The 26,117-nt window shown below is 34.7% G+C and overlaps 1 protein-coding gene and 1 long non-coding RNA gene across 5 annotated transcripts in view; one reads left to right on the top strand and one right to left on the bottom strand.

Annotated features, from left to right (window-relative positions):
- Positions 1–19,321, top strand: part of LOC112642739 (uncharacterized) — a 32,000-nt gene extending 12,679 nt beyond the window's left edge. For all 3 annotated transcript variants that reach the window (XR_007403988.1, XR_007403990.1, XR_007403989.1), the window contains 3 exons: positions 1,176–1,255; positions 2,805–2,917; positions 19,105–19,321. This is a non-coding gene — a long non-coding RNA (uncharacterized LOC112642739). The remainder of the gene's footprint in view (positions 1–1,175; positions 1,256–2,804; positions 2,918–19,104) is intronic.
- BBS7 (Bardet-Biedl syndrome 7) overlaps positions 1–24,596 on the bottom strand; it is a 35,380-nt gene extending 10,784 nt beyond the window's left edge. Inside the window, exons 1-13 of one of the 2 annotated variants that reach the window (XM_025420499.3) lie at positions 24,392–24,596; positions 22,097–22,162; positions 17,671–17,733; positions 16,653–16,828; positions 13,960–14,146; positions 11,887–11,959; positions 11,383–11,499; positions 9,443–9,573; positions 7,885–7,969; positions 7,020–7,122; positions 5,167–5,359; positions 3,897–3,971; positions 1,306–1,371 (exon numbers count right to left, since the gene is read on the bottom strand). In XM_025420499.3, coding sequence (XP_025276284.1) covers positions 1,306–1,371; positions 3,897–3,971; positions 5,167–5,359; positions 7,020–7,122; positions 7,885–7,969; positions 9,443–9,573; positions 11,383–11,499; positions 11,887–11,959; positions 13,960–14,146; positions 16,653–16,828; positions 17,671–17,733; positions 22,097–22,162; positions 24,392–24,427 — 1,371 coding nt within the window. In that variant the 5' untranslated portion in view covers positions 24,428–24,596. The remainder of the gene's footprint in view (positions 1–1,305; positions 1,372–3,896; positions 3,972–5,166; positions 5,360–7,019; positions 7,123–7,884; positions 7,970–9,442; positions 9,574–11,382; positions 11,500–11,886; positions 11,960–13,959; positions 14,147–16,652; positions 16,829–17,670; positions 17,734–22,096; positions 22,163–24,391) is intronic. The other variant, XM_025420501.3, reaches the window with a different exon arrangement.
- Positions 24,597–26,117: the final 1,521 nt, after the last annotated feature.

Below are 26,117 nucleotides of genomic sequence, written 5' to 3'. Positions count from 1 at the left end.
TTAGGTCTTATAAATACCCTACACTATTTTCATTATAGTAGTTTTGTGTTATGTTTTAGCATATGGCAAGATAAGTTCCAACTTTTTCTTCTCTTTTTGTAATTTTTTCACATCTATTATTGCATCCAATTTTTAAAAAAAGAACACAGCTTTTTAATATTTTTAGGCCTACTTCCCAATTTATTGGCACAGTGTTGTTCAGTGGAAATGTAACTTAAAATGTTTAATGAAGTTACACAAAATATGTTTTAAGTATATTCGTTTAGAAATAAATTTATTCTAGTTTTCAACTTTGCTTTCAAAATCCACAAGAAGGAACTTATGCAGACTAAAATAAATTGTTTAGAAAAAAACCTAAATTTAATTGGAACTTCCTTAACTAGATGTGAAAAAGTTATTGTATAACAGCATCTCTCTTGAAAAAAACAGGCTTTGAGTTTCTGAACATCAGCAACACAAGGAAAACAGTTACAACCCTTAATTTTTAGATCATAAATGTATCAAAAATAATTTTTTTGAAACCTCACACAAATTAAGTAACTAAAATAGATTTGTGTGCTATAATCAGTATTTAATTATAAGAGATATTACTAAATTACTAAAGAAAAATTAAAATATTTTCTTTAGAATATATGGTAATAAATGACATTATTGGAACACAATCAGAAAAATCTGGGTGGTAGAAAAATATAGGGCAAATACTCCAATACTTCAGTAACCAAATTACCATATTTGGACCTTGACTGGATCAAACTATAAACATTAAAGTCAGTGAAATCTAAATACTAAATATTTGATGATAGTAAGGAATTATTAATTTTCCTTAGGTGTGATAATAGTAGTGTGCTTACGTTTTAACAAATAGTATCTTTTGGACATATGTACTGAAATATTTACAAATGAAATCATAAAATATCTTGTATTTGCTTCAAAATAATTTGGAATGGACAATGACAGTATAAACAAGAATGTTATGAGTTGATGACTGCCGAAACTAAAATCATTACTTTTATGTACCTTTGAAACTTTCATAATAGAAAATTAGAAAAAAAAATTCCACTTAGAAGAAATTCAGGATGGGTAATTCTAGAGAAGCCAATAGCAGAAATGATGATGGTTGGCGCTAGTTAAAACCTAACTTGTCATCCAAAAGTCATTACTCCAATTCATTTCAGGGAGAAAAAAAATACAAAGAAATGAGATCATATGTTGCAAGATATACCAGAGGGAAAAAAGTTCAAGTTTTCAATTAAAGGTAATTTCAAATTTTTTTTTTTTTTTTTTTTTAATTTCAAATGTTTTTACCTTGAGTTCCAGCCTTGTGGTATTTGCCTGGCACCGATAAGTGGCGAGAAGAAAGTTGTCATTTGACTGGGAAGAATTCAAAGTTGAGGAAAAAGGATGAATTCATGTTTTTAATAACAAAAACATCAACAATAATAATGGCTACTTAACATTTGCTAAGCACATATCATTTGGATGACACTGTGATAAGTGCTTTTTTCTTATTCTTGCAAACAGCCCTATGCAAAGTTTTATTTACTAAGTAAGTTTTAGCAGACGAAGAAACTGCAACATCATAGGTTAGGAGAATCTCCCAAAAGATAGTAAGCAATGAAAGTGGAATCCAAATTCGTACCTTTTAAGACTCTAATGCTCATGATCTTTCCATCCTGAGCTTCTACAATAACATTTAAATATTAATTGTCCTAAAACTTTAACTGACAGCACATACTCCTAATGTTTATAATATTAAAAGACAAAAACATCAGTGTTTGGTATTGACTGTCTTTAACTTTCACAAATACTTATAGAGGACAAATAGCAAATAGCACAGTGCCTGGGATACTATAAGCATTCATTACAGGTTTGTCAAATTAAATTGGAGAGCTTACTTCAAATATAACTTCCTGAAACAATATTAAACTGCTAAAAATAGAGAAATGTTGTATGCAGGAATTGTAAAAACAAAGCAACATGAAATATTTAGCATGCAACTTTTGTGTACTACTATTTCCCTATTTTTAATAAGTAACTGAAGAAATTAAAAGGATGCCAATATCAAAAAGAGAATTTGAATATTTTAATTTCAAATCATTTAAATTTAGTAAACAGAATTCTATGAACTTATACTTTCGTGTGGTTAAGAACAAATATTATATATTTAAATATTTATGGATAAGATGATAAAGATTAAAATATATGAAAAGTCTGGGATTAGGCTTGGGATGGGAGAAGGAGAAGACGATAAAACAAGACTGGCCATATGTTGAAGTTAATGAGTTCATGGAGGTTATTATACTATTGTCTCTACTTCTGTATATACTTAGAATTTCCATAACAGGTTTATTTTTTTTCTTTTAAATCCATCATTCTAGAAAATGGGTTCTAAATTAGCATAAAATGCTCATTTCAAAGAATCCTGCAGTGGTGTAAATAAAATCGGTTAATCTTTCATAGCAACTTAGAAATTAAGATTTTTTAAGATCAATTTGATTTTTTAAATGAAAATAAAAAATGTAAGTCCCAATCTTTTATGTTTTATTCTCAAATAGGGATGAAAAACCATAAATATTACATAATATAACTGTTATAAAATCTCTTATCAAAAAAACCTTTACTATGTAATTATACTGAAAACTATTCCCTATTATAGGCACCAATTTTGTCCTTCATCTACTCTTTATTCCTCCCTTTTTTATGTGTATAACTACCTGCCAACTCTAGTCACCATCTCCTGCTCTAGCTTGTGTTTCTCCAATACAACTACTCCAGACCCTAACTTTACCCTAACCTCTCTTTAGGAGCCACACTTCGCTCTGAGACTGCTAGTTAGCTAGTACTAAGCAGGAAGAAGTGATATAGTACGCATATCCAAAAGCTCCGACACAATCTCATCCAAGGTACTTTGCACATGGTGAGTACTCAACAAATGCCTACTAAATGAAAGTTAAGCAAGATCCAGCAAGCCCAGAAAAGGTGAAAAAGAACAGACAGAAGGAACAGACCATGTTCAAATGTAGGATGTGTGAAACTATATAGCATTTTCAAGAAATTTAAAGAACTTCGGTTTGGCAGAAATATGTGCATGGGAGGAAAAGTAGCAGCTGGCAAGAGATAAGCTAGAGATATAATCAAGAGCTGAATCATAGGAAGTTGTTATGCTACAAAGAGAAATCTAGACTTATATGCAGCAGGTAATAAGGATTTTTAAAGGTTTTAAGAAAAGAAATGACACAGAGACGTTTATACTCTAGGAAGACCTCTCTGGTGGCAGTATACAACAGAGCCTAGAGGTGAGAGGCAATACTGGAGGCAGAAAAACTGGTAGAAGAGTAGTTCAAGCAAACATGATAAGGGCCTGGAAAGTTAAAAGAAGTGGAAATGAAGCGGCACCTGGGTAGCTCAGTCAGTTAAGTGTCTGCCTCAGGTCATGATCTCAGGGTCTTGGGATTGAGCTCCTTGTAGTTGGGCTCCCTGTTCAGTAGGGAGTCTGCTTCTCCCTCTCCCCCTCCCCTTGTTCATGCCCTCTCTCTCAAATAAATAAATAAATAAATAAATAAATAAATAAAACCTTTACAAATTAATAAGATAAGAAATAAATGAAAAAACGTGGAAATGAAGCAGAATAGAGGTGTAAGAGCCAAGGAGATAGAACTGGCATAAACTAGTAACTAACTGGACTTAAATCAGAGAAAAGAAGGAATCTAGGATGACACCCCAGTTTTATGGATTATCTGAAAATACAGGAAAAGAGCAGATGCAGATTTTGAGGGAAAGGTTATGAAAAAAGATTGAAGAAGAAATATCAAACCCTAGTAGCAATCACAGACTTAATTCAAAATGGTGTCATAGAAATGAAAGTGTCTGAAAAATTCTTTATACTTTCTACTCACCTCAGAATCACAGCTGCTAAAGCTGACAACAGCAGAATTTTTATCCACATCAAGTAAGTCTATTGGAACATCACTCTACAGTCAATTTAAAAAAAAAAACAAAAAGGTTCAGATGGAAAAGTAGAAATTTTCACAAAATATTTTCTAAGTATTCTCTTTAATTCTATTTCATAGTCATCTTTAAATTTGAACATGTGAATTTTTTAAATTTATATGTGAGGACAATGTATACTTCTAGAAAATAAATGCAATAAAGAATAAATGTTATATCCCAATGACTTATTTCTTTCTTATTTGGATTACCAGAGATCATAGACTATCATCTCTTACCACCCCCTTAAAAGTATAATCTTCCTAATGTGGCTATTCTTACTATATCAGTTCATTTTTATGAATTTTATTTTCACCTCTAACACAGAAAGGAGATAATATTTAATCTCCTCTGGAGAGTAGTTTCTTGGACACTGCTGTTGCACTCAGTTCAAAGTAAATGGATGTACCTAGAGCTGTTTAATGCAAGCCTTAAGCTAGCATTACTTAAGACAGGTTTCAGCCTTTAGATTTAATTAAAAATCTGATCTCTCCCCAAATCTTTTTAAATCTTGTCTTCTTCCTCATGTTTTTTTCTCATTTTCTGATGGGTTTTGATCTTTTGCTTGTTTTCCATTCATCCCACTATCATCCTTCTCCACTCCCTGAATATCATCCAATTTAAAGAAAAACTAATTAAATATATTGTTGAGTGGAGTTATATATTTTATCCCTCAATTCTACCTTTGGGATTATCCACTTTGTCTACTGACCTACCTGGAAACTAGTGGCTAATGAGCAAGCTGTACTGTAAGCTCCCATTTTAGGATCTGGAGCTTAAAAAAAAAGGTTATAATAAGGGTATTAAATACTGCAATTTTCTTTCACATCTCTTAAAATTCTCATAAAGGTCAACCAAAGAACGAAACCCTTAACGTTCTTTCTGATGTTTCCTGAAACTTAAGTACATCAGTCTTATTTAGTGCTCATAGGATAAATAAAAAGTAAAGATATAATTTAGGTAATCTATGACCAAACTGATTATCTACTTAAAGATTAAGATAAGCCTTTAAAATTATCTAAACTAAATGCAACATTTAAAAGATGAACACTTAAAAAATAAATAAAAGATGAACACTTACAATTACTGTCTAAAATTAAAAGTATTTAGTAGTAATTAGTGCATATGACTGGTCTGCAAATAGATCCAATCATAAAACAAATAAGCCATTTTGCTTACCTGTATTAAGACGTTATCTATTGCTGTCTGCACCTCTAAGATGAGACTATAGCTGGCATCATCTTTATTTAATGTAAACTTGTCATTTACACTAAATGAAGGTACTGCTGATTTTGCCTTGCTTGATTGAGAAGACTGTTGATATTTTTCTCTTTCCTGTAGTACCTTATACTGCAGATGTTCCAGCTCACTCCTAAAGGAAAATATATACAGCTCTATCACCTATAAGTATACATATTTGAAGTTCTTAGAATGATTTCAAGCATTTGAGACATTTACTTCTGCAAAATGGACTTTTATTAGTTGAACTAGAATTATGATACTAATAGGAACAAAATTTTGCTTCTGTGACTGACCAATTCCACATTATTTATCTTTAATTTAAAAGTTAAAGCTCAGTACTATACCAGCATTATTACTAAAGAGTTATAAGTATCAAAGCAGCTTGCAAATAATCAATTCTAACACACCAGTCTAGGTACAGTTACATATAACACTAATCAGAAGAGAAACTGATTGTACTGGGACAGAGAAATGTATTAGATTTAATTTGAAGAAACAAAATGTGCAAAACCAGAAACATTACCTTTCAATAAGAATTAGGCAAGACAGACAAAAGAAGGAAACAAAAGAAGGAGGAGGCTGCAGCATATTCACATTTGGGGGACCACAAAATGATCATGAGCCAGTGCTATACCTGAAGTTCTACAGACTGCACTACAAAGGCATTGCTTCATTGCTTAGAGCCACTCCAATTAAAGGGAAAAGCATATGCAAATGAAGCAAACAGTAACTGAGAAACAACAACATGAGGCTTAGCCAGCCCCAAATTAGGGGGAAAAGTCTGGGAGGAGCTTGGAAGAGATTTGTGCAATAAACAAAGGAAAAGATTTATTTGTCCAAGCAATATCTACTGAGTGCTCCATATGTACCTATATTGCAAGTGCTGAATAAACAAAACAGACATAAGCTTCTCATTCAATATTCCGCTGGAATCAGGAGGGATAGACTGGGCTATAAACAGATGGTTTATGGTCTCATACTGAGAATGTGAAATAGTAGACATTAACTCTACTTGGTTTTCTTGTACAAATATTGGAGCTTGCTTTCCAGGTGGCTTTGCTAAACTGGCTTGTGGTAAACTTGTGTGGCTTTAGTGAATCAGTACTTATGGCATTTTGCTGCCTTAAAAACTTCTGTAGCCCTTAACTACCACCAAAAAAAGATCGGCCCTCACTGCCCCAAGAGGTTGGTAAGAGTTGAAGTAGGGAGAGTAGTTATTAAAGTTTCGGCAATTCCCACTTCTTCATTATATGAAGTAATTTTACTTGAGTCTGGGGTCCCTTTTCATAGGACTTGTCAAATTAAATAGGCCACAGAAGCAATCCCTGTGTCTAAAGGAATCAACATTACTCATTTTCAGTAAGAAATCTGGTCTGTCCATAGGAGCAGTAAACATTACAATTAATGAGGAATACAGCCATCTGTGTTGGTTTCTTTCTAATGCCTGTGAAAAAAACAAAACATTACCACTATCTATAACTAAACGAGTGAAAAAATACAATTTTTGATATAAGAAAAAGTTAATATAGAATAAGGCATATAAAAGTATATTTCTAACTTTAAAATATTAATTAGCACTCACTGCTAATTTTCTCAAACTGATAAACTTTCATTTAAAAAGGTGATAAATGGATTAAGGTATAATTCCTTCCAATAAAATATTCTGCATCTATTAGTATATGTGCTGCCAAAGTGAGCACAATATTCTGCATCTATTAGTAATTAAAAAAACAAACAAACATGTACTTCATGAAGTGAAAAAAAAAGGCAACAAAAAAATCCAAAATTACCTTAAAGAAGAAATTTTATTCTGCATCTCCTGATTAATTTTTAGTTCCTCTCCTGGCCCACTTTCCTTATGTATAGGCTCTGTTGTCAGACCTGTAACCCAGCCTGTAGAGATGAAATTATAATCATGCACCATTAAGTGCTGCTAGGTGTTTAAAAAAACCCTAACGTATATATATCTTTGTCCACGAAGAGCAAACTCATTTAGTCCTAGGACTTATTCCCCAAAAAACAAAACAAAACAAAATGAAGAACAACAGAAATCAAGCTGGAAAATATTCAAATGATAAAAAAAAAAAAAATAACAAGTATTTTGAGATACTAGTTATTTTGCCTGAAGTAGTATAATACTATGATTAAGGAAATCTTATAATGTTAGTTTTCAAGTATGGAAAAAGTCAAAACATTCTAGCAAATACCTGATGAATTAAAACAGTCTTTTAAAATTCATTTTCATGGAAAGTTAAATTCTCCCATTGGCTATTTTGAAAATATAAAAATGACCAACTCAAAACCAAGGAAATTTTTATAAGAAATGTATACAATAAGAAAACATAAAATAATTTCAGTAAATACTTATTTTTAACCAAAGACTATCATTTAATTTTCAAAGATACTAGAGGATGCTAAGTACTCTCAATTAAGTATTATTCAAATATTAACTTTTTTATAAATATTTTATAAATCAATAAATCAATACACCCATTCCTTACCTCCTTATTTTTTAACCAATAAAGAAAGGTTTGAATGCTGTTGGTAAGACTGATTTACTAATGACACTTTTTTTAAAAAGTAGTCATCAAAAATAATGTATTAAATTTCTATTTTCTTATTGATTCTTTCTTTACCTATTACTGTTTACCTTACCTGAATATGTGGATACCACAATTTCATCATAGCCATCTTTCCCTATACAACCACCCTGGATAGATGTGACACTTTCAGACAACATCTAAAATAAATTTAAGATCAAGCAGTTCATTAGTACCTGTAAATAACTGTAAATAAAAAGTTGTCAGACATATAAAATAAGTCATAAAACTTATTTTCCCATCTCCAGACATTCAACATACATTTACTGAGTATTTATCATGTGGAAACACTGAGGTTGGAAGGCAAAAATCCTGCACAAATGGCAGAAAATCCCAGTGCTTTCAAGTTTGGAGAAAGAAGATTAGAAATGACTCATATATTTGTGTGTTGTACTTAGCCACAGCAGTCACCTAATAAGCAAAAATCATTTATTTATATGTCACCTAATGAGCAAAAATCCTTTATTTATATAAAGAAAGAAATTTTTGCTTTCTGTTTTTAAAGATGTATTTATTTATTTTAGAAAGAATGAGTCCACATGGGTATAGCATAGGGAGGGAGAGGGCAAAGGGAGAGGGAGAGAAAAACTTAAGCAGACTCCTGAGTGCAGAGCCTGATGTGGGGCTCAATCCCATGACCTGAGAGGAAACCAAATCAGATGCTCAACCAACTGTGCCACCTAGGCACCCCAAGAAAGAAGTTTTTTAAAAAAATTACATAAGAAAAACTCCCAATATGTTTAGCCTATTACCTGAATCCCATATACCACCTCTCATGTGTTTTTTCCAAATAGTTTTGTAAATGAATTAAGAAGATGATATGAAGCCTTTAGGGAATTTTTATTCCCATATTATCTATGTAATATACTTTCTCTATACATCAAAACATCTATATTTGCTGATGTGCAGTTAAAGCTGGAACTGAAAGGTAGCACTAGTAGAGAAATTAGGGAAAATTGTTACTGAGTTGTAGTTTTGTTGTTTCTGTTTTTTAAAAATGCCTCAATGAATCCCGCCTGAGGCAAAATGGGACACCCTGGACTGGCAAATACCACTTCATGAAAATGAAAGATGACATTTACACCAGAATGATTCCCCATGTAACTCTCTATTTTAGGATAAGCAAGGTTAACTACATTCAAAATTTGTGAACTAAAATTACTCTTAACTAGTAATTCTTCTCATATAGTAAACTCTTGGATGCCTAAAAGTGAAATTGCAACTTTTCTCTCTATGCTTAAGGATATTTTGACATTGTCCTAACAATATGAGTTTACTCCTAAAACATTATTATTTTCAAACAACAGTTTTGCTTATGTTACCAAACATATGTTACTCCTGTACTCTACTATGCATTATAAAACTAATGCAAATATTTAATACTTCAAAATACAATATTTAGAAACCAAATGAAGCAGTAATTTATTATGTAGCTGGAAGACAGTAGTCTATTATTCAAACACATGAGTGGTCTAGAGATTTTAATAATATCAAAGGTACACTATTCTAAGCCAAACACAAGATTTTAATATATTTAATAAAACCCAAACCATCCTAGTCATCTCTAATTATTTGATGAACAAGTGTATTTAGTCTTTTTTTAATGAACTGACCTGATCAAAACGTAGAACAGGCTCATTTGCATTGTCAAAACTGTATACTTCCACCATTCCATCATCTCTCCCAACAAGTAAATCTTTAACCCCATCACCCACAATGTCAAAGCTATCAACACACAAAATACCTTTAAAAAAGATGATAGAGGTGACAAGTTATTAATAAAACTAACATTATGTCAAGTATATACTAAGTAAAGAATGAAAAAAATGTATATACCAAATCAGAATGGGAAAAAAACAAAACAAAACAAAAAAACTGGGAGCACTATCAGGTGTCCTCTTTTCCATCCACATTCATCTATTTCTAAGACTTTAAATATAATCTAAATAGAAATGGATCATAAGTTTATATCTCCACAGCTCTGGCCTCTCCTCAGAGCTTCAGACTCATGTAGCCAAGTCTCCATTCAGCATTTTCTTTGAGACATACATTTGCATCTCAAAATTTCCATGCCCCAATGAAAACTCTTCATTCACCTTTTTCACACCCTTTCAGTGCTTCTTCCCCAATTTTCTTCATCTCAGTAAGGTATCACCTAGTTCCTCAGGCCAAAAATCTAGACCATTTCTTTGATTCTTCTATTTTCTCACTGTCCACACCAAATCCCTTAGCAAATCTTATCGGCTCTCTCTCTAAAACATATACTGAAATTGCCTCCTTTCCATTTCCAACTACCATCAGCCTAGCCCAGGTGGCTTATATCTCTAGCCTAGACTAAAATAAATTATAACAACTATAACGATGACTTCCTAACTGATCTCCATGCTTCCAATTTTGAAGCCTCCCCCCAGATCCATTCTCCCTGGTAGGTTTTTTTGTTTTGTTTTGGTAGATTAGGTCATGTCATACTCCCACTTATAATTCTCCAAGGACTTCCCACTGCACTTAGATTAAAATTCAAACCCTTCCCCAAGGCCCACAAGGATCTACATGATTTGGCTCTATGCTACTTCCCTGACTTCTTTGCTTGCCATGCTAATGCATTTAGCCACACTAGTCTTCCCTCTGTTCTTCACATGAATTAAGTTTACCTCTGCCTCAAGTCTTGATTTTTTTTTCCTCTTCCTGGAACATAATTTCGCCTCAAATTTTTATATTACTACTCTTTTTCTTATCAATCAGATCTCAGCTCAAATTTTACCTCTTAAAAGATGCCTTCCATTACCACACAGTCTAAATATAGTCTTCTTCCTTCACCCACCACTAATACATCACCCGCTGATATTTCTTTCAGGTGACTGGATGAAGCTATCTTATTTATTTATTTCTTTATTCTCTGTCTCTCCTAATAAGTGCTTGTTGAAGGAATAAATGAATAGAATTACTTTTTTAAAAAGACTTTATTTATTCATGAGAGAGAAAGAGAGAGAGAGAGAGGCAGAGGGAGAAGCAGGCTCCATACAGGGAGCCCGATGTGGAACTAGATCCTGGGACTCCAGGATCAAGTCCTGGGCCAAAGGCAGGCGCTCAACCACTGAGCCACCCAGGCTTTCCTGAACAGAATTACCATACCTATAAATAGCCATCTTACTAACTTCTAAGTCAGATATAAATTCCCTCAGAAAGTTATAAATTCCTTAGGAAACAAATATTCCCGTTGAACAGAAAAGACCTGTCGGACTTTCTCCTTGCTTCATATCGAATACTCTCAAATTCCAATGAATATCCTACACCAAACAGTGAATAATGGATTCGACCACAGAATGATGTTATAGATGGACAATAGCCCATAAAAGCCTATCTATCCTAAATTACTATTAGCATTTCTTAATTAAAGATTATGCCAAAATATGACAGACCTGATAAATAAATAATAAGGTGGCTTTGTGAATTACTAAGTCTACTACGTACTATGAAAAATTAAACAGAATGAACTATATAATTTAGGTATTTAATAATCAATGAAATTTCAGAATCTATATCACGAACCTACCTCCCCGCTTTTTCTCATTTTGAATTTCCCACTTGTGTATTGGTTTGGAGGTAGTGATCTGAATAAGCCCAAGTTTTCCATCTGATGTTCCAAACAAAAGTTCTTCTCCAGAGTCTCCTGATTATAATTAAAGTCAACATATTATATTTATTCCATGACTCATAATCTCTTTATAGCTGAAATTTTTTTTAATATCACATAAAAATCTCATTTAAAAAATATAAAAAGTCAGACACTTAATTTGGAAGTTGGTTACATAGTCACAGAATTTTATAAATATAAGGGATAAGACCCTTCCTCATCATCTAATTTTAAGATGAGGAAACTGAAAATTAAAGTTCAATAATTCATTACTGTTAGTTACTGGCAAGTTACCCGAAAACTGTCTTAATTCTAGTTCATGCTCTTTCTACAATTCCTATTTTCATTCACTTTATTTATAGTTAAATGATTAAACCTGAAATATCTAGACCTAACACAATACACTCCCTTGATTATCATTACCGCCATTTCCGTTATGTAGTGCTAAGACAGTAGGTGGGCCAGGCACTTCAGTTTCATACATCACATCAGACCCCTGAAGGAGAACAAGTATTTTAAAACTGAAACAGAATACAAATTTAAAACATTGACACTAATAGATAAACATCAATATTCATATAAAGAACTGTAGAATAAAAACTGCCAGAAAAAGTTAGATTGTGATTAACTTGAATTTGTTAGCTATTTTGTGTATGTTAACTCGTTTTAAAATACATATAAAATGTAAAGATCAAGAAGAAATACATATAATATTCTACACTTCAAATAATTTTCATTTTAAATACTTTGCCTGAAAACTTAACACTGGTAAATTTTACTATCAAAGCTTTCCTGGAACAAGTTGTTTCTTTTGTCCAGTTTAACTTAGAACACATTCAAACATTTAAACAGATCCAAAGTTACTTCCTAAAGGAGAAGGTTGGTCCTGCATTTGGATATTTCCAAGACCAACTCCAATGAGAGCCAGTTATTTAGACAGGAAAACAAATTACGCCCATTTATTTGTCTTTTTAAAAATTTTGCCACTTGTAATATTTTCATTTAGTATACATAATTTGTGAAGCTGCTAAAGAATGAGGTAGAAGTACTCATACTCAAGTGGAAAAAATATCCACGATAGATCATTCAACAAAGAAACCCATGAAATTATAGTAAATATGGAATGATATTTTTCTTAAAAAATTAAATTTATATAGAACATGTTAAAGTCATACTTTATTTTTTTATTTAAAATTACACCTGAAAATTCATACATATCAACTATATAAACACAAAAAATACACATAAAAACTTTTTAAAAAGGCTACCTCTGGGGTAATGATTGCTTACAAATGGGGAGTCGATGGAGAGTAGGAATATGTGACTAGCAAGGCAAAGTTTTAAGTTCCCACAAATCCTTAGTGATTTTTTTTTAAATTTTACAGTAAGCACATCCATCTCTTCTTGTTAAACAAAGCAGAATCCTAGAATCAGCCAGACTAATTCCTAATTGAATATTACCCAGTTCCTGTTAAAAGCCTTATTCAGACAACTCATATTTGGGAGTACAGACAATGGAAGAAACTAATTATTCAGGCCCCTAGAATGAACCTTGAATGTCAACTTTGTTTTCCCATAGAAAAAAAAAAAAAAAACCTCACAGAATTACTGGATTTTCCCTTCCATTTAAAGAACTGATGTCAAGAAATGGCCATCTAGTTATGAAATTCCAGAGTGAGAAAGTTAGTGATGGCAAAGAATAAAGTGGTAGATGTTTTGTTCAACTGTACCAATATTAGTCCAACTTTCTGACCCAAATAATCTATCCGTTCTAGATTATTTGCATGTGTAGTTTATTTGCATAAACTTTATTTTATGGATCCTGGCATGTGTATGTATGTGTATTTTACTGAAAGTCACTTTTGAGAAGACATAGTTGTAACTATTATTACTAATAACAATGTCTTATGCAGTTGTTTTAAACAATCATGTTTTTAATAGAAATGTAAGGATGATAAAATTTTTCCCTCTATCATTCATTTACTTCTCTAATATTTACTGAGTGCTTATTCTGTTCCAGAACTGTCATTAATGTGGAATAAGTGCAAATGATACAACTCTGATCACAACTATCCCTTCTTTGTTAAAACCTAACATCCTCTCCCCAAACCAATTTTCTCCATTAGTTTGATTTTGGGGAGAGGAAAGAGTAATGGAAGAAGAAAGAAAGAAAAAAAAAAAAAAAAAAAGGTGAGAAGTGTCCTTTGTAGCAAAGACTCCATTCTGACTGAACTAACTCAGAAATTATGCATGGGGACAGAAAAGCATCCTTTTTCCCAAATATGCCTCTCTAAAAATTTGCCAAAATTCTCAATACATTTGTCTCAAGCTAAAAAAAAAAAAAATTAGCTTACCAATTAAAAAGTATTTTTTACAAATATAATTTTAAGTAGGACATTTAAAGCGGTAGTAAGTAATCTATCTCAAGTACACATTGTTCAGCTATATTCATTTACATAAATTATGAAAAACTATAAAAATGCAAATAACAGAAACCTGTAAAACTCTGAGCACTCTGTCCTGGCAGGCCAATATCGGTGTAATACGAGGTAATCTTTCCACTGGAAGGCAGATGACATCATTGATTTTGTCCCCAGAAAGGTAATAATGTTGGTCTTTGCAATCACAATAATGGTTATAGATGTAACTTGCACTGAGAAAGAGGTCTGAGCCAGATATATACCTGAGAACATTAAAAGTAATTTAAAACATCCATATTTCCAAAAAGAAATATAGGAAATTCCTGAATTCTTTTGAGATGAAAACAAAAGTTTACTTAATTCCTATCATTTTATCACAGACTTAAAGAATAGTTTTTTCCCCTCATTTCCCCCACTTAATTTGTAGCCTTTTGATATAACACGGATTTTAAAAAGCTGAAAATTAGGATCTTAAGTCCTTAGGCATCTCAAAAATTATGCTCTGTAAAACTGAAAACAAAGACCATGATAATTGTCTGTATCTGAAGACAATTAATATGTCAAAAAACCGGGGGTGGGGGTGACTGGGTGATGGGTACTGAGAGGGGCACTTGATGGGAAGAGCACTGGGTGTTATTCTAGATGTTGGAAAATTGAAAACCAATAAAAAATAAATTTATATAAAAAAATAAATAAAACCACTTGATTTATTCTTGAAAAAAAAAATGTCAAAAAGCAACTTTTTCTGAATGTGCACTATGTGCCAAGCACTGTCCTAATGGATTTACATGTATTACATGTATTAGCTTAATCTTCATAATTCTGTCAACTAGGGACCATTATTATCCCTTTTTACAGAGAACACTAAAATGTCAAGTAACCTGCCTAATGGCACACAACTAGTAGTAGAGTAGATTGCAGCTCAGGTAGCTTTTAGCTCTAGAGTTAGCTTTCTTACTACTACATGAAATTGTCCAGAAAGGCTATTAGAAGCAAATCTACTTTAAATGATAAACAGTGGGAGAAAAATTCATTAGAATTTTATCCTGAAAAAGGGAATGAAGACAAATGCACTTCAAATTACACTGAACAAAACTTAGGCAATAATCATAACTATGTTCTAATTCTTATATTGAATCCAGTTTCCACTGAGGGAGTTGAAATTTGACAAAAATTATATACTAGTGTATTACCTTTCATTTCTAAGTTGCTAAAACCACATAAGCATAAAGAAAGTAATTTGAAGGTTTCATCTATTTCTCCACCATTCTAAAGTCTACTTAAAAATTTTTGGTACTAAAATTATTTCCAATGCTATTATGAGCTTTACTGACTTTCTCTTCTTCAATTATTGCTTAAGTAGCCTCACTTTGAGGCTCTGGATATTATTTCAGTAGTCCTCTTAATATCATTTTTATTAATCTAATGAAATTCTATCTTTTTCAAGATTTGAAGTTTCATCTTGAAAGCCATCTGCATTACATTTGCAATTATATTGCAGTTACACATTTTCCAAAGTAATAATTGGAATCACTGTTGTTGACAAGAGTGGAGAGGATGGAAGCATTAAGCAGGGAAAGATGTGTTAGTGGTAACTAACTTTGTACATGCTTAGTTTCTTATTGAATATTTTCAAGTTATAACCTTGATTTCCTGTGCACCCTTAAAAATCTGGAAATTCAGACAATAAATTTTTGAAAATTGAGTAAAGATCCCCTCCCTCCTACCTCTGCCACTCCAGTAAAAACATTTAAGAAACTAGCAAAAGAGACTATTGGCTGGGAAACTCCTGATCCTTCTCAAACATCTGTCCACATACTTTTCCGAATGTGGAGTTATGCAAATTACTAATTTATTACTTTGATTTTTAGTATTTCACAATTATAATTGTCCATTTCAAAAATAATACATTCTTACTAAACCACTGAACTCACTCCCAATTGCCATTGTATAATTTTTATCTAATATCACCAAAACAGTCTTACAGCCTGGATACTGGATTTGTAATGTGCATTATATAGAATTATACAGGACAGCTGTGTATCACACAAAACTCTATAAATTAGTAGTTTTCAAACCAAGGTCTGGTTGCTTAGACAACTTGACTGCATCACAGTCAAGTGAACATTTCTCTTTTAACCACTCCTAATAATTCTGATTCTGCAGGTATAAGTAAGACAAGAAATCTCTTATGTTTCCAAGGTATTCTCCTAAGTGGTAGGTTTGAGGACAGTGGATTAGAAAAACCTTAAAATCCTTTCCAGTCTCCGCATGACTTAAAAAAATTAAAATTTTACTTGCAAAATCTCATATATCAGGAAGCCATTAAGGGAGTCATTTTTTTTTTATTTAGGGTCTTACCTGACTTACCTGAAATTATATCCTATTTGTAGTTACCAACTTTGACAGCCAGTTTTTAAACAAATGATACTACCTCACAACCAAAATGACCAGAGACAGCAAAGAAACAGAAACCTAAATATCTCTAGATTTCTTTTACTTTTATCTTTTACACTTTGTTCATGAATCAACTGAACCAATCAGTCAATAAATGAATGTGTAAATACCATAAGGGTCTTAAGAAAAAAACATTTCAACAACCAACTGATTTTGTACTGATTCTATGTTAATAAACTTCTGACTAATAAGGTACCTTTAGTCAATTTTATTTCCCAGGAAACCTATTAGGATATGATACTCCATCTGATGCTTGTCAGCTATCCAAAATATTGTAAATGGATATGTAAAAATAAAAAAGGATAAACATACATAGCTTTTATGCTTTCAGTGAGGTTGGTTTCAAAAGAGAGGAACTGTTTTCCTCTCTTTGTAAAGCCTCTAATCTCAGATCCTGCAGCAATAAAAATTTTCTCCTGGGGTGTGTTAAGAACCCCTCCTAGCTCCAATCTTGCAATCTTCTGCCCTGGTAAGGTCTTGAACACTGCCTGCAAAAATCATTGGAGAAAAAATTAAGTTACTGTAACCATTTTCCTTTACTGTAAAAGATGCTGTGATTTCAAACAGAAAAAATATTATAGTTCTATAGAAACATCTTTAGATACAAATATATTTACTTCAGTAAGTCTTCAAGGTTTCTGGCTAAATATCTTCCAAATTTAGAGCATTTATTGCCACACATACATCAGCCACATCATTAAAATCTAAACTCCTGCATCTATAAGTACAGTTCATTAAGCAGTGGTATCAGTATGGTTAAACCTTATTAAAAACACGTATCCTAAATTATTTAAGAGAAGATTTTCTTGCTGGCCTGAAGAAGTAGGTCACCATGTTAGGGGAGAGCTTGTGAGAAAACCACAGGGCAAGGAATTGTGGGAACCTCAAGATGCTGAGAACAGGCTCTGGCTTACAGACAGCAATAAAGTGGGGACCTGTGTCCTACAAAAGCAAGAATCTGAATCCTGTTATTTTAGCTTGGATTAGGACTCCAACTCCAGAAAGGAATAGAGCCTGGCACTGTAGCCATGTGAGACACTGAGCTCCGAATCCTGATCCGTAGAAACTGAGATAATAAATGTGTGTTGTTTTAAACACCAAAATTTGAAGTAATCAGTTACACAGCACAGAAACTTACATCACCCCTAGGCTGTCAAAGGTGTTTTACAGCTATCTAGCACATGACTCCTGTGTTGCCTATAGCAATACTTCATGTAACTACTTCCCTTACAATGCATTTTTCGGACAATTTTAAACTAAAAGTATTCAATAAGTAGTGTGTTTCTCTTTAGAAAATCATTTTTTTCTCCTAAAAAAAAGTTATACATACCACTGCTTCTCCTTTTTTCATGCCAAAGCACATAACTACCCCATCATGATCTCCAATAACGACCTACAAGAGATTGAAGAGAATCTAAAATTATTATTATGTCCTATTAACTTATATGGGGGAAACACAATTCTCAATATATAAATTATGACTTTAAATGTAGAGATCAGAAAATCTAGGAAAGTAACTCCCATAAAAATTACTACTATAAGAAATTATAAGAAAAGGGCAAATTGGTGGTATGGAGAGTCATTATGGAAGTAGCTGACCATATTTTTTTTTTTTGCTGACCATATATTTTGTTCCTACAATGTAAACAGAACAAGAGAACAGAGAAAGAAATGGCAGGGAGGTAATTTTCTTTTTTTCTCAACTGGAGCATAAGAACATGTTAAAATTATCTTTCAAAACAGATTATCAATTAAAGTTGTGACTTACCGTTTTGATATTTTTAAAACCTTTGTTAATAGAAAAATTTTAACATATACAAAAGTAGACAGAATATTATAATGAATTTCCATGTATCCATCACTCAGCTTCAATAATTATCAACATGTAAACAATGGATTATTTTGAAATAAATATAGAGGGAGATTTCACCACTTCTTTCTCAGGAACTGATAATCAAGCAAAGATAAGGATATAGATTAAAAAACAATTACCTTTGATTTAAAATATATACACATATGTATACTTGCATGCACATACATATAGTGTATGTGTGTAAACACATGCATAAATAAGTAATCACTTGTCCTAGGAATTAAATTATAAATGTTCTTTTCAAGCACACAGAAAACATTAGAAAGGTAACCATGTATTAGGACATACAATAAGCCTCAAATATGAAAAAGTTGATGTTGCATAGAGCAGATTCTTAGGCCCTTGATTCTTAACTTTGGGGTTGGGGGATCACAAACCCTTTTGTGCATTTGATGAAAGCTATGGACTTTTTCCCCAGAACAATGAACATTTACAAATAATTATGCACACGCTTTCAGTTATAGAATTTTGGTATTGTGGCAGCCTGGGTGGCTCAGCGGTTTAAGCACCTGCCTTCAGCCCAGGGCGTGATCCTGGTGTCCCGGGATCAAGTCCCACATCGGGCTCCCTGCATGGAGCCTGCTTCTCCCCCTGCCTGTGTCTCTGACTCTTTCTCTCTCTCTGTCTATCATAAATAAATAAATAAAATATTTTTAAAAAAGAATTTTGGTATTGGCAGATTTCTATTCAGATGAAAAAATACATAAGAATAGCTAAGGTTTTGAATTTTTTTTAACACTGCACTACTCTAATAATTTGTAAAACAATTATGTATTACAGGGTTTCCCAAAGTGTGATTCCTTAACTCCTGGGGTCAACAAGAACTTTATAGGGTATCTGGCAAGTGAAAACTATTTCTCTAAGTAAGTCTTTGTTTTCCTTTTTCTATAGGTTGATATTTACAAGATGGTACAAAAGCAATGGTGGATAAAGTTGGTAGTGTCTGGCAAGAACCAAAACAATGGCAACAAACCATACCAGTGGTCACTGTAATCTTTATCACCACTTGAGAGTAAGGAAAAAAAAAATCCAACTTCATGTAAGAATGTTCTTGATGAAGCAATAAAATGTTCTTGATGAAGCAATAAAAAGTATTATTCTTGTTAAATTTTGGCCCCTGAGTCGTGTCTTTTTAGTATTTAGTGTGAGAAAATAGAAAATATGTATAAAATTGGGGTGTCTGGGTGGTGCAGTTGGTTCAATGTCCACCAGACTCTTGATTTAGGCTCAGATCATGATCTCAGGGTCCTGAGATCTAGCCCCACATTGGGAGTGTGGAGTCTCCTTAAGACTCTTTCTGCAGCTCCCCCTTTAAAATGATTGGAAAAGAGAAAAAGAAGAAAAAGAAAAAGAAAAAGAAAAAGAAAAAGAAAAAGAAAAAGAAAAAGAAAAAGAAAAAGAAAAAGAAAAAGAAAAAGAAAAGAAAGAAGATGTATAAAACACTTGCTGCATACCAAAAAGCACTTATAGAACTGTTTCATTTCAAGCTGAACTACTCATTTTTCAAGAAACATTTTTTTTTTTAAGATTTATTTAATTTTAGGGACAGAGAGAGAATGAGCAGGAGGGGACCAGCAGAAGGAGAGAGAAACTCAAGCTGACTCCACCCTGAGCACTGAGTTGGATATGGGCTGGATCTCAAAACCCTGATATCAGACCTGAGTTGAAACCAAGTCAGACACTTAACCGACTGCACCACGTAGGCACCCCAAGAAACACTATTTTAGAAATGAAAGAACAACTGGCAACTATCAACAGTTAATAACAAATTGCTATTAACATTTGGGTATTTGTAGACATTAAAATAAAAAAACTCAAAAAACTGAAAGAACTGAGCTTTTCATTTTATTTATTTATTTATTTTTTTAAATTTATGATAGTCACACAGAGAGAGAGAGAGAGGCAGAGACATAGGCAGAGGGAGAAGCAGGCTCCATGCACCGGGAGCCTGCGTGGGACTCGATCCCGGGTCTCCAGGATCGCGCCCGGGGCCAAAGGCAGGCACCAAACCACTGCGCCACCCAGGGATCCCCTGAGCTTTTCATTTTAAAGGAAAATAATTGACAGTATTTGCTCCCAATGATAAAATTTGAGCTTTCAGGTGAAAATAAGTACTTTGGAAGACTTGTATCTACTCCTACTGTGACCTTGACAGCTACTCCACATTTAATAACTTTTCTGATGAAATCAGTAGTGATATCAACAAATGTGATCTGTTTGATATTCTATAATAATACCTGGAACAATCAACATTTGAACACTCAACATTTAGGAGATCTGCATAACTGAATGAACCAATAATCTCAAATGACCATTTCAAGATACTATAAAACTATGCATGAGTAAAAGATCCATTCAAAGTACAAATGGATTTGGGGCACCTGGGTTACTCAGTGGTTGAGCATCTGCCTTTGGCTCAGGTTATGATCCAGGGGTCTTTGCATCTGGTCCCAAATGGGGCTCCCAGTGAGGAGTGGGGAGACTACTTCTCCCTCTACCTATGTCTCTGCCTCTCTCTGTGTGTCTCTCATGAATAAATAAAATCTATAAACAAACAAAAAACCCCAAAAAACAAAAACAAAGACAAAACAAAGTACACATGGTTTTTAATGTACCATGAAAAGCTAATCAATGGGGTTTCATATCCCACATTGCAGCTAATGTTTAAGAAACTACTAGTTATCAAGCATCTGTGTCATATATATGAAGAGCCGTAATTATCTCGGAAAGCTATTTAAAGAACTCCTATTTTCAACTGCATGTCTGTGTGAGCTGGATTTTCTTTGTATACTTCTATCACAATAGACTGTAGGAAACAGACATGAGAAGCCAGGTGTCTTTGCCTATGCCAGATTAGAGATTTGCAAAAGTGTAACACAATTCTCTTTTCATTTTTGGAAACAGTTATTTTTCATTAAAATGTTATTTATGTAAATGTAATGGGTCTGTTGTTTTAAAGGATAAAATAATAAATATTTTAGACATTTCTCAGTTTGAATCTTAATATAATAATATTGATAGATATAAACCAAATAAACAAAAGTTGTTTGGGATCCTCAATAATTTAAGAGTGTAAAAGGGTCCCAAGACCAAAAAAATTGAGAAATTCTGATCTAGTAGACCAAATACAATAAATGACAGAGATCTGATGATTTATCTTAACAAAATGTTATTATATCAGGATATTGTATTTATTTTGCAGCTATTAAAATATCTTACTAGTCTACTAAGAAATTTTAATTGGCTTATAGAAATCATAGGATCAATATTTCTATAAAAATATTATTAGTTAAATAGAAAGTTCAAAATCAAAGCACTTAATTACTTTTATTTAAAGATTTTATTTTTATTTATGAGGTAGAGTGGTGGTGGTGGTGGGGGGTATTGTAGAGAGAGAGGGACAAGCAGACTATGAAATGAACGCAGACCCCATCAGCAGGCCCAATCTCAGGACCCTGAGATCAAACCTGTGCCAAAACCAAGAGCTGGACACTTAACTGACTGAGCCACCCAGGCACCCCAATAACTTATTAATACAATAAAGCTTAAAAAGTATTTTCTCTATATCCTATTGTGCTTTATGTTCCTTTTTTCATATACACAATCTGGTACACACAAATACTGAGTAAGTTATTAACAGGAAAATTGAACATATTTTTCAACATGTTTGCTTATCTATTGCAGGTTGTACATAAAAATTATAACATCCAAGTAAATTTCTGTCTGTAAATGTCCTTTGGTATTCCAACCTCTGTTCAAATTAAAAGAAATTTTTTTATATTTTAACATTAGTATTTTTAAGAGAAACTTATCAATAAGGAAATATAAACCTCTACTCTATCAGAGCTACAGAGATGGGGAGAAATCAGTACCTCTACAGTACCTTTTGTGTAGCTTTATGCCTTGAGGCAGGAAGTAGCTTCATAGTCTTCTGAGAGGTCACTCCCACCTAAGGAAATACACCAGTCACCTAGTGAATGTTTTCTGTTATTCTAACTTGAAATTATTACATCAGAGATTAAAAGGACCAGCAGATGCTGATCATAGTGAGTCTTATTTTTTACTGCAATTAGTGATATAATTATGGTCAGTGATGAAGTTATTTTCTAATGCAATATGCCACAAAAAGTCAAAATACAGGACACTCAAAATAGTAAAATTCAAGCTAAAAGTTGTCAAGCCAAAAATAATGTGACACTAGTGGCAAAATACTTAGCAAACAAGTATTTCTAGAAGACTTCATAAAAAAAACTTCATATAGGGATCCCTGGGTGGCTCAGCGGTTTGGCGCCTGCCTTTGGCCCGGGATGCGATCCTGGAGTGGAGCCTGCTCCTGGCGTGGAGTCTGCTTCTCCCTCTGCCTGTGTCTCTGCCTCTCTCTCTCTCTCTCTCTCTACGTCTATCATGAATAAATAAAATCTTAAAAAAAAAAAAAAAACACTTCATATAGTTGTTGTAAAGTGATTTAAAAAATCTTTGGAAGTAGATGACAATTATTAATAATCCAACACAGAAGATTTTTGCTAAAATATCAAACATGCTGATGGCAATACCATCCAATTTGATGATCAAATTATTTCACAAAAGTTACGGAAGATGAAAACAGCATGGCATGTTCAGCAACGAATTATCACTGGCGCACCATTAGGATAGGAGGTGGGAAGGATGGGGCCAACGTGAGAGAACTTGGAAAAAAACAATAAATCATGAAAGGATTTAGGGAGTATATAACTACAATTTTATTCATTATTCTAAGGGGTAGTATTAAAGTTTAAAGTATTTCTTTTGACTTGCATTTGTGAAACATCACTCTAATAAGTGATGTTAAGGATGGCTTGGAGAGAGGTGAAGCTGAAGGCTAGGAGCCCAACCAAGAGGCTATTTCAGGGCAGCCGGGGTAGCAAAGCGGTTTAGCGCGCCTTCAGCCCAGGGTGTGATCCTGGTGACCTGGGATCCAGTCCCCTGTCGGGTTCAATGCACGGAGCCTGTTTCTCCCTCTGCCTGTGTCTGTGCCTCTCTCTCTCTCTCTCTCTCTCTCTCTCTCTCTCTCTGTGTCTCTCATGAATAAATAAAATCTTTATTTATTTTTTTATTTTTTTAAATTAATTTTTATTTATTTATGATAGTCACACACACAGAGAGAGAGAGGCAGAGACATAGGCAGAGGGAGAAGCAGGCTCCATGCACCGGGAGCCCGACGTGGGATTCGATCCCAGGTCTCCAGGATCGCGCCCCGGGCCAAAGGCAGGCGCTAAACCGCTGCGCCACCCAGGGATCCCCTAAAATCTTTATTTAAAAAAAAAAAAGAAGCTATTTCAATTCTTGGAGAAAGAGAAGATGAGAACCTGAACTGGAGATGGAGATGGAAAAAATGGGACAGAGTCAAGAGATATTTAGGAGACAAAAGCAGTAGCAAAAAGTGGTGACCAGTTCAACATGGAAGGGATTCAGGTGGAAAGTAACGAAGCATAATTTCCAGGCAAACTGACGGGCAAACTTTTGTACAATTAGCCAAAACAGGATTACTGGAAAAAAGAGATGGAAAAGAGGTACAGAATATGCAGAGCTGAAATAAGGAGAGGCAGGATGGTGTAACCGAGAGCATCAGCTCCGGCGTCAGAGACTTTGCTTCAGATAGGAACTCCATCCTTTTATTTTGCTGTTAAGCCAGTTGCTTTATCCGAGTCCCTGGATCCCCATGTCGTAACATCACCTCCTAAGAGAAATGTTTATGAAGATTAAAGCATGTTAAGCTCTTAGAACAAAACTGCGGGCACAATCAACGGTTGCCGCGTTTACGACCTGGCTGGTTGAGGTCGAGCTCTGGCGCTCCGGAGAAGGGGCTGGGTAGAGACGGAGCTCCGGGACGTCGGGGCCCACAGGGAGCCGCAGACGCGAGGCGACGGGCCCCCCCGGAGGGGCATCGGGATCACGTCATGCATTCTAGGCATCCTCAGAAGCGGGCAGGCGCCGGCGACGCTGGGGCGTGGGCCGCTCCTTTCCACGTCCCTGCGGACCCTCAGGAACCAGCAGGAGCTGCCGGGGACCGGGACTCGCGAGCGCAGCCCCCCGCCCCGCAGCACCTAGGCCGCCACGCCCGCTCCGGGCGGCCCCGACCGTACTCGGCGCAAGGGCAGAATCACCCCCCGCGGCTCCCGCCTTATCCCCTCAGGTTTACCTGTAAATAATCCGCTCGATTTAAATTTAGATCCATGACGGTGGCACCGACGCGCTGCGCAGCGCCGAGCCGGCACAGGAGCCGTGACAGAGGCTGCCAGCCCCAGGCCTCTGAGGAGGGGGTAGCGGACGCTCGCGTCCCCCCGAAAGAACAACCTCAGCAGCCTCACTGAGGGATGCGAGGGCGTGGCGTCAGGGCCGCGGCGTCGGCGTGACGTCAATACGTTCCCGAGAGGCGGGCCCCGCCCCTCTCCCGAAGGACCGCCCACCGACTTAACCTGCGTCCAATCAGAGGCAGAGAGGAACGGCGGAACGATCCAGGAGACCGGAGAAAGGTGGTTTCCCGGGAGACTGGAGACGCACTATTGGCTCCACCCCCACCGCCCTCTAGGGCGGCACCTCTAAGTTCTCCGTGTAGACTCCTGATGGGAATGAAGCCTGTGTCTATTTTACGGTCCCTGGAAAGGGTCCTTCAAAGAATTGGGTTCTACAAACTTTTGGCCTTACGACCCCTTCACATAACTCTTACAAACCATTTTGGAGAACCCCCAAAGACCTTTTGTTTAGGAGTTATCTGTCGATATTTACCATATTAGAAATTAGAACTGAAATTGTTAAATACATTTTAAAAACCTGTTACATAAATATTTAGTGAAAATAACTGTTTTCGACTGAAAAAAGAGGTAAAAAGACTGGTGTTATTTGCAAATCTATTTACTGTCCACCTGAATAGTAGACAGGCAAGTCTCAGATTTAATACTGCATTCAATCTGTTGGTATTTGGCCTTTTTTTTTTTTTTTTTAAGTACATGAAGAAAATCTGGTCCAAAATCAACAAGCAGTAGTTTCTGAAAAGCTAATTGCAAACTGGAATGTGTCTTCATTATACAACATCCAAGAAATCCTATGTTAATGTCACCATGGATTTCATCGGAAAAGTTTTGAAGTATTGGAAAGCTATCAACCTGAGACATACAAATTTTGCAATATTCTAATTTGTGCTTAAAATTTTAAGCACCGACAACAAATGTCAATTGTTTTCCTTAAAACGGTATGTTCCCTGCTTGGATTTTCTTTTTTTTTTTTTTTTTAAGATTTTATTTATTTATGAGAGACACAGAGAGAGAGGCAGAGACACAGGCAGAGGGAGAAGCAGGCTCCATGCAGGGAGCCCGACGTGGGACTCGATCTCGGTCTCTAGGATCACACCCTGGGCCAAAGGTGGCGCTAAACCGCTGAGCCACCCGGGCTGCCCACCCTGCTTGGATTCACAAGAAAGTGTACACCAAATATCCAACTCTGAATAATCATAATTTCTGTCATTTGTGCTTTTAAAAAGCAGCTAGCAATTCAAGTAATCACACAAATGCTTTTCCTTGAGACAATACCCTTCTATATTGAGCAAAAATGCTTTATGTTTACTTCCCATTTTATCACACATATATTTAAAATGAAATGTATTCAAGAGACTTAAAATTAACAAATTTTATTGCTTCACAAAAGGCATTTTTTAAAAGGACTTTATTTATTCATTTGACAGAGACAGAGAAAGCACAAGTAGCCAGAGTGGCAGGGACAAACAGACATTCTACTGAACAGGGAGCCCAACTGGAGCTTGATCCTAGGATCCTGGGATCATGATCCGAGAGTGGAAGGCAGACACTTAACTGAGCCAGGTGCCCCAACACAAAAGGCATTCTATTTTTTTTAAGATTTATTTATTTACT

Source organism: Canis lupus, chromosome 19 (assembly GCF_003254725.2).
Source record: "Canis lupus dingo isolate Sandy chromosome 19, ASM325472v2, whole genome shotgun sequence".
Taxonomy (NCBI): Eukaryota; Metazoa; Chordata; class Mammalia; order Carnivora; family Canidae; genus Canis; species Canis lupus.
The sequence above is the reverse complement of the archived record's forward strand: the minus strand, read 5'-3'. Positions and strand labels throughout refer to the sequence as shown.